At 46.8% G+C, this 8,699-nt stretch overlaps 1 protein-coding gene across 1 annotated transcript; it reads right to left on the bottom strand.

Moving 5' to 3' along the window:
* Positions 1-8,699, bottom strand: LOC150062824 (retinitis pigmentosa 9 protein homolog). The gene is made up of 6 exons (XM_090332667.1): positions 8,490-8,699; positions 5,091-5,121; positions 4,054-4,183; positions 2,800-2,891; positions 1,198-1,259; positions 1-537 (listed from the first exon to the last, which is right to left on the bottom strand). Exons 1-6 carry the CDS (start codon positions 8,651-8,653, stop codon positions 342-344), a joined length of 675 nt encoding a protein of 224 aa, XP_090188793.1. The 5' UTR covers positions 8,654-8,699; the 3' UTR covers positions 1-341.

The following is an 8,699-nucleotide window of genomic DNA, read 5'->3' as shown; positions in this document are numbered from 1 at the left end:
TTTAAAAAATAAATCATGAACTTTTATTACTCTCAACAATAGAAAGGTTCAGCCTGAGGCCTGTGGGCACTGAGTTCCCCAGGATGGTGGGCAAGGCCAGGGCAGCTCCCTTGTCCTACACCTTGCAGCCTTTCAGAGGCACGGATCCAGGGACCATCAACAGTGACTGGCAGGGAGGACACCTGAGCAGCTCTCCTGCAGGCAGCACCTGGGGGAGGTCAGCTAGTCATGGGAAGGGGTGAGGACCCACAGTGGGGGGTCTGTGTCTCTGTGATTCCAATCCCATCTCCCTCTGTTCTTCTAGTGCCTGAAAGGACCCTAGGGACCAGAGTGGGATCCCATCACTCTGAATCTGAACTTGAACTTGACTTGGAAGATTTATGCTTCCGTTTTTTCTTCTTTCTCTTTTCTTTCTTCCTTTTTTTATGCTTTTCCTTCTTCTTTTTCTTATGCTTCTCTTTACATTCGGAGGAGCTAGAGCTGTTCCCATCCTCATCTGAGGTGGAATCCTCCAGCAACTGTTTTAACTGCTGTATCCTAAACATAGAACAGTCAGGAAGACTTTATCTGTCATTGTCAGCACTTTTCTGTACACAGATGATTTGAAAGAAACATTGGGGGAAGAATCGGGAACAACTGTGTCACTAGCGACAACACCTACACTCCATTGTCCTGAGCTCTGCATGTTTCCACTCCTTATCATTTCTAGCAGATGCAGGTTTATTTAAACTTTTCTCCTTGTTCAGTTTCATTATAATCTATCTTCTCAAGTACAATTAAGTATAGCCAGCTAGAAAAAAAAAGTTAACTTTTTTCACCCTCTCTTTAAATCATGTCCAAGTTTTCAAGATTAGGTCCTCCGTGATAATGAAGTCAAACTAGATTAGAACTGGTTTTGCTGGGTGGTGTTATGAACCTAGAATCTCTGAAGGCTGAGGCAGGAAGACGGCAAATCCATACCCAGCCTGGACCATGTATCCAGACCATCTCTAAAAACAAACAAACCCATGGTGCTACAGGAGGAGGTTTGCTGGCCCCTGTCCTTCATATCAGCCTGTTGGGGTATGGTTCCTGCCTCCTACCATTCACAGTTACAGGATCATGTTCACAGGACCAGCCCCCTAGTACTAGAATGGTCATCTAAACATTGTATAATCTAAGACTGGGGGGGGTGGATATTAAGTCAGATGACCTCACCTCATGTCCTTCTCATGCCTTTTATTCTCTCGAATGATGTCATACATGGGGTCTTCATGTGCCTGAGGGTCAGAGAAAGTTGGGTAAGATTTCAAGGACTTGTTACATAAAAATTAAATTCTATGTCATTGAAACCATTGTCTGATGGAGCTTTTGTTTCATCTTTAAAAATTATATATACTGAATTATGTATTTTAGGCTTGCCTGGAATTTGTGATCCTCCTGTTTCAGCTAGGTTTTCGACTGTTAACGCAAGGTCTATCTTGATCTCCTTTTAGTTTCAACATTTTGTGTGTGTGTGTGTGTATGTGTGTGTGTGTGTGTGCGCGCGCGCGCGCCGCTGGTCCAGGGGTTTTAAACTCAGGGCCTAGAGGCTATCTTTGACATTTTTGTTTTTGTTTTTGCCAGTCCTGGGCTTGAGCTCAGGGCCTGAGTATTGTCCTTGGGTTTTCTGAAGACTAGAGCTCTACCACTTGAGCCACAGAACCACTTCTGACATATGTGGTACCGGGGAAGCGAACCCGGGTCTTTGTGCATGCTAGGCAAGCACTCTACCACTAGGCCAAACTCCCGGCCCCTGTCTTTGACATTTTTGCTCAAGGCTAATGCTCTCCCCACTTGAGCCACAGCTCAAGTCACAGCTTTTTGTGAGTAATTGGAGATAGGCGTCTCAGACTTTCTTGCTCAGTTTTTGAGCTGTGATTCTCAGACTCAGCCATCTGAGTGGCTAAAATTATAGGTGTGAGGTACTGGTGCTGGGCTCTCTATTCTTTTTAAAGGACTTAACTGACTATAAAATAATTACAAATACAAAAATACTTCTCTAATTAGAAAAACACAGGAAACAAATACTCTTTAGGAAGAATCCCTTAAAAAAAAAAAAAACCGTGGTATAGAGCTGTGAGCCTTGGGAAGTACCAGTCTGCTTTAAAGAGACTGATGTCCTTAACATATGAATAAATGTTTTATTTTGTATAAATTGGGAATTAAACCCTAGGCAAGCCCCTTAAAAAGTCCCTGCTAGGGTCAGGTGCGCGGCCTAGTGGTAGAGTGCTTGCCTAGCATGCACAAAGACCCAGGTTCAGAATTGGTGCTGTGACTCAAATGGTAGAGTACTAGACTTGAGGAAAGCCCAAGGACAGTGCTCAGGACCTGAGTTCAAGCTCCAGAACAAAAAAAAAAAGAAAAAATGCCCCAACCCCTGTCAGGCTGGCATGGACTTTGTGATTCTCTTACCCACCCTTGCAGGCTGGCCTCAAACTTGTGATGCACCTACCTAATTTTCTTCTGCTCATTGTCTGCCAGTGTGCACCATCATAGATGGACAAAAATGTGTTACTTTGAGACAGAAGGGTTTCTCCAAGTTACACAGGCTGGCCCCAAACTAGTGCTCTTTCTGCCCCAATCTTCTGAGTAACCACTATGTATAACTAAGTAGAAAACATGTTAACAGAGCCAATCTGTCACGCAAGTGTGACAAGAGTGTGACCCAAGAGGCTTCTGGGAATGGCTTTCTGTGAACACTCATTCGCTGATGACAATCTGGCTCACAGCTGTCCACCATCTGTGATCAATGTATATCAATACTGCAGGTTTACTTACTACTCTGAACTGCTCTAACTTTTGGTTGCCTTTGATAAAGAAAGGACATTCTTTGTCGCCTGTTCGGTGACCATACCGTTTGCAACGCCAACCTAAAACAAAGAAAAAGGGAAATTATTTCTGTAAGACAGTATGATTTCTCACATTCAAGTTTTCCTTCTTTAGATTGGACAATGCTTTTCTAAATTCAGAGGTGAACGGTGGGTGACATAAGAAAGTGACATCTCAGAAAACAGTTAAGTGATGTCCTGTAGCTTCAGGTGTGAATGTTCTATTACCACAATTTAAGAAGCAATGTGATGTAACTTTATTGTAGATGAGAATTTATCTTTGGTGTGTCTCACTCTGTCTTGAAGAGTGAATCTTTTCCACTGACCAAGTGGTAAAAAGTCTCACTTAGAAACACGAGTAAAAACAAGCTTCTTTCTCTGCTTGAATCAGCTATAGTACAATTTCCTCAGTTTTAAGGAAATTCAGTCACCAGTTCTCTGAAAATGTGAACACCATCACAACCCTTGCAGAGCCATTTGCAGAACAGGGTGACTGTGTGCTTAGTGACATCTGTTCTTACAAGCGTGCATGGTTCAAGTTGATAGTTCCAGGAATCTCTTAAAGCATGGACCTCACAGTGTGCTCAGGCCTATACTGTATGCAGATTTTGATGCTTTCTCAACCATTATGGTAAAATTCTATTCCTGGGGCTTGGCTATCAACCATGAAGGCTTCATTTTTTTGGAAAATGCTTTATGTTCTCTCACATGTGACTGCTCTGGTGGGCAAGGCACAGAACTCGCAGCTGCAGTGAGCAAGGTACAGACATGGCAAGCTCTACCTGGGCAGAACATCTGGCAGTGGTCCAGGCTGTCTCATTTCAGGTATTTGAAAGGACTACCTAGCACCTCTGATAGGGCAACTTAGAAAGGAACAATTCCAACACACCAGCACTCATACACTATAAGATCCCAAGTAGGTTCAGTGTGTAACATCCTGTATGTATAGGTGGATCACTGGGGAGAGGATTTGCTCTGGGCAAGCAAGGTCCTGAGCAAAGACCACTGGACTTGAGTCAAAGGTGGCTCTGCCCCTGTTAATGGACCTTTCACCAGCCTGAGAAAGCTCCTTCTTTCTCTAGAATGGACAACATGTCAAGACTTTACAAGGGGCACACTGAGCACAAGTTAAGAAGTTAGTACACTGGGACATTTGGTATGCACCTGATCATCATGCACTATACATAGCACCCTGCATACTCACACTGCATAACCTTGACTTCTTTCCCCAGGGGCATCCAAAGTCCTTTAGTTGGAGCGTGAGCCAGAAACTCCCTGGCATGCTCGTTGCCTGGGACATCCGGTATGCAGTCTTCCGGCTTAGTCTCGTCTTCCTAAGGGAAAGAAAGCACCTGTAAGCAACTTGGGAAAGCACTGGCATCTGCTCTTCCTGCCCAGGACCAAACCACTACCTTCCTTCTCTTGCACAGTGGGGCCCAAGGCCATCCTCAATCCCCCCCATGAACCAGAGAGACCAGTTATCCCCATGGGAGAAAAAGGAGCTCATGGAAGACAAGGGCCAGAAAATCAAACCAGTGGATGGCCTGACAGGATTAACAGTCCAATGAAGGTTTCACCATGTCAGATGTGTGCCAGGCAGGAGCCAGGCATACGAACTGAAGCAGGCCAGACTACATGAAACATGGAGACAGCCGTGAAGTTCGGTAGGCTCCTGGTGTGGTATTCTGAGTCCCTTCACTGCAGCAGCCCAACAGGAAGCTGGGTGGGGACACTGTGGGGGCTCTAATAAGGACTCTGAGACCCCAGTCTTAGGTGAAGAACATAGCAGAGCTCCTGAAGATGCCACCAGTGAGGGAGCTGTGGCAGAGAAGCCTATAGGTCCTGGCACTGCTTCCTTGGGGAGGAGAAACATGGCTGATTCAATTCCACAGAGACATAGATATCATAAAACCCCACACAAGGACCTGACACCAGCATGGAGAGACATTTTCTATGAAAGAGGTTTGAAACCTCATGCAAAGTTAAGTGTTGCAGCAATCCCAGCATATAGGACATGGAGGAAGAACTGTGAATTCAAGCCAGCCTAGCTACCTAGTGAATTTGAGGTCAGCCTGGGCAATATAGTGAGACCCTTTCTCAAAAACAGTAACAGACTCCCCCCCCCCCAAAAAAAAATCAAATCCCTCATGTACTCAAGGTACCATGCAACCATTTTTTGTAGTTATTACTGAGGCTGCAAGCTCAGCCTGTAGAGTGAAAGAATACTAACCTCACACTCACCTTGATAAGCCCAGGAGGAGGTTTTTCATAGCTATAAGATAAAAAATAAAAAGCAAAACTTCATTCACTGTGCTAACAGATATGTTAACTAGCTAATGTGAAACAGAGCTCTGGCACTTTCAGAGATTTTAGCAATGAACTTTTGCCCTAACACAGCAAGAAGACCTCTGACTCCGATCCAGCCTTCCTCAAGCAACAGAGATTAACTGACCTGTATTCCCAGAGCCCCAGAGAGCAGGGTGTGCAAGTTTACATTTGGGAAAAAGGCTGGCAGGACATGTTCATGCATTCAAGAGCAGCTCTAGTGCTCTTCATGGCACTCCATGGCCTCCAAAGCAGGATGTGGTGTTCTCAGTTCAATATGTACATCACTGCTCCAAGCTCCAGGCTGATACTCATGTATGTTAATGTTCCAGAGTACTAACTGGAAAGGATGGAGACAATGACATGCTTTTCTTATTACAGTTCTCCATCTATGCAGGTAGTGTGGAGGGGTCCTTCAGAAGAGAGGGCAAAGTAGGTATAGAGGGGTCAGAGAGAAGAGGCAAAGGGAAAGTAAGATGCTTTCCTGTCTCTTCTCCAATATATGGGAGCAAACACCTTAGTAGACAACGGATGAGAACCCCTGTGAGGTTTCCTAAGGATCGGGAGTGATCTGCCCCTGGAACTTCTTCAGTAAATGACTGGGTTTGAATGGATTCAGCTTCTTGCATTTGATATAGTACTGCTTCCCAAGTGGATGCTAAAAATACTTTGTGAAGGAACACTGTGGGGAACACAGAACTACATTAGCAAAACCAAGTGAATCCTGGGTAATGATTCATTAGCATATTAAGTCATTACCTCATGAAATGATAGTAAAATACATAAATTAAAAAAAATTCTGAGCCATAAGAGTTGTACAAACAACATATGGCCAATTAAACTGAGGTCCAAATACATGATAAGTATTAAGTGTTCTTGCCAGGATGAAAATACCATGGAATTATGGACTTTGAAATATGGTATACTAACAATGCACTCTCTAAAAAGTCCATTTCAGAACTGGTTAATAAGGTGGCCAGTATTTATTCCTTGAGCAAGCCAATTCACAAATGCAGCACATTTAAAATTTAAATCACAGCTGGGCTACAGTGGTGCATGCCTATAATCCTAACTATTCAGGAGGTTGAGATCTGAGGATTATGATTTGAAGCCAGCCTTGGCAGAAAACTCTATAGAAGATTCACCTCCAATTAAGTAAAAACCTGGAAATGGAGGTATGGCCGACGTGATAGAGCACCAGCCGTGAGAAAAAAAGCCAAGCAAAAGTTTGAGCTCCAGCAGTTGTGCACATACACACACAAAAATGTCTCAAACGGTCGGGAATTTGGCTTAGTGGTAGAGTGCTTGCCTAGCATGCACGAACACTTGGGTACACAGACAAAAGCTGGAAGTGGTGCTGAGGCTCAGGTGGTAGAGCTCTAGCCTTGAGAAAGTCTAAAGACAGTGTTCAGGCCCTGAGCTCAAGCTCAGGACTGGCAAAAAAAAAAAAATCTCAAAGACCTACTTATGTACTATATATGTGCAATCAGGAAACTTTAATATGTTCAGGTGCCTAAACCTATTTAGCTCTGTGCTGACAGTTAAATCTGTGGTTGAGGTTGCAGCTTACCAAGATAATGCTGGACTAGCATGTATAAGGTCTGGATTCAATCTCTGGGACTGAAAAAACATTACTCAATACCTATATTTTGAACTATGGAGACACTATACTACACAGTCATTGAGATTGCTCTGAGAACCAAGAAAATATTTATTTATTGGCTTTTTGAGACAAGTCTGGCCTTGAACTCACAATCCTTCCTTAGTCTCTTAGAGTTTCAAGTGTGGCCCACCAGGCGTAAGTCTTTACTTTATGAACATTTTAAATTATTGGTTGTGTTTGTGAGCACTGGGATGTGATTTGAGTTAGGCTTGCCCTAGGGAGACAAAAAGGATGTCTTCAGTGAACCACTTTGTTGCTGCCTGCCTGGAATCAAGGAGAAATAAGTACTGTGAAAGTGAAGAGACATAACTGGGTGCCAGTGGCTCATTGGGTGCCTGTAATCCTAGCTACTCATGAGGCTGAAATCAGGATCATGGTTCAAGTGTGGGGGGGGGGGCAGGAAAGTCTGTGTGACACATCTCCAGTTAACTACCAGAAACTGAAGTGGCACTATGGCTCAGAGTGGTAGAGTGTTTGCTTGCCTTAAGTGAAATAGCTCAGGGACAGCGCCAAGGCCCAGAGTTCAAGCCCTATGACCAACAACAACAAAAAACTTAAGACATGAGGACCCATCCCATTTATCAGGGATGAACACATTTGGATCCAACTTGAGGAACTCCACTATGAGTTAATTTATAACATGGCTGGGGAACCTGTCTGGGATTTGTCTTGCTCCCCGGGTACTGTGTGATGGCACACGCCTGTAATACCACTCAAGAGGAACAGGCTGAGGCAGGAGGATGCAACCTGGGTTAATGAGACATTGGCTCAAAAAGAAAAGGCAGTCAGAAAGAAACAGGAGAAAGACACTGGTGGTCATGGAGAGGGAAGATGGACCTGGAGCCAGGAGACCAGCACACTAGATCCCTGAAAGGTAGGGCCCCTTCCACCCCACCCCAAGCAAGGGACTGAACACTTGTGAAGTCCACTAAAGGAAGTCCACCTGCTGATCCCAGGTCTCCACCTGCGGACCTGGAGAGGCTACAGAGGCAACTCGGGGCCGCCGTCCTACCTTGTGTCTCACGACCCAGGGAAAGGAATATTATTACAGTCCTTTAAACATAGACGCTTGGGGCAGAAAGAAAAACAAATCAGAAGACAGAGATGGCCGCAGTGAAGACAGGAAAATGAGCGAACAGGTTTTCCCCCTCAATCTAGTTCCACTTCAAGTTTCTTCTTCCAAGGTCCCCTGGGCGGGGACCCCATAGCCCCTTCAATCCCCCTGTCCTCAGGCTGGGGCTGTGCCCGACGCGCATCCGGACCCACCGCGGAAGGATCCTTCCGCCACCTGCCACCGCCAGGGCCGCCCAACGGCCTGGGCCCCTCCACGACCCCGATCGATGAGGACCCGCGCGACACCCGCGCCCTCCACCTCTACCCCCGACCACAGCCCCACCCCCAACTCAACTCTCACCTCTACCCCTCCACACGCTAGCCCCGCCCACCTCCACCCCCAGCACTCCTCATCTCCCCTACCGCCACCTCCTCCCTCCACTCCTCCCCTCCAGCACACTCCTGCCCCGCCCCTTCCTCCCTCATCACTATCTCCCACCCCCATCTCCGCCCTCCCGCGGCCCTCCCCGCTCCCCCAACTCCCGCCCCAGCCCCCCAGCCCAGCCCTCCCCCTACCCACTCCCGCCCCGCAGACTCACAAGGACTCCAGGTGCTGCAGCTGCTGCAGCTGCTGCGCGTCCCGGCGCCGCCGCTTCAGCTCCCGACGCCGCTGCAGCTCCTGCTCCGCCGGCTCCCGCGGCCGCCGCGCGCCCCCAGCCCGCGCCCCGGACCCCGAGTGGTCGCGACTCGGCCGGGACGACATCGCGGCCCTCGGGGCCCCGGGCACTTCCTCCGCCCCGACCCCGCCT

This window comes from Megascapheus bottae, chromosome 5 (genome assembly GCF_031878675.1).
Source record: "Megascapheus bottae isolate mThoBot1 chromosome 5, mThoBot2.hap1, whole genome shotgun sequence".
In the NCBI taxonomy this organism is placed as follows: domain Eukaryota; kingdom Metazoa; phylum Chordata; class Mammalia; order Rodentia; family Geomyidae; genus Megascapheus; species Megascapheus bottae.
The sequence above is the reverse complement of the archived record's forward strand: the minus strand, read 5'-3'. Positions and strand labels throughout refer to the sequence as shown.

Coding starts and splice junctions, on each gene's coding strand:
- LOC150062824 (XM_090332667.1), bottom strand. CDS start 8,653: ATGTCGTCCCGGCCGAGTCGCGACCACTCGGGGTCCGGGGCGCGGGCT. Junction 1,260..2,799: donor AGTTAGAGCAGTTCAGAGTA/GTAAGTAAACCT, acceptor TCTGACCCTCAG/GCACATGAAGACCCCATGTA. Junction 538..1,197: donor AGGCATGAGAAGGACATGAG/GTGAGGTCATCT, acceptor TTCTATGTTTAG/GATACAGCAGTTAAAACAGT.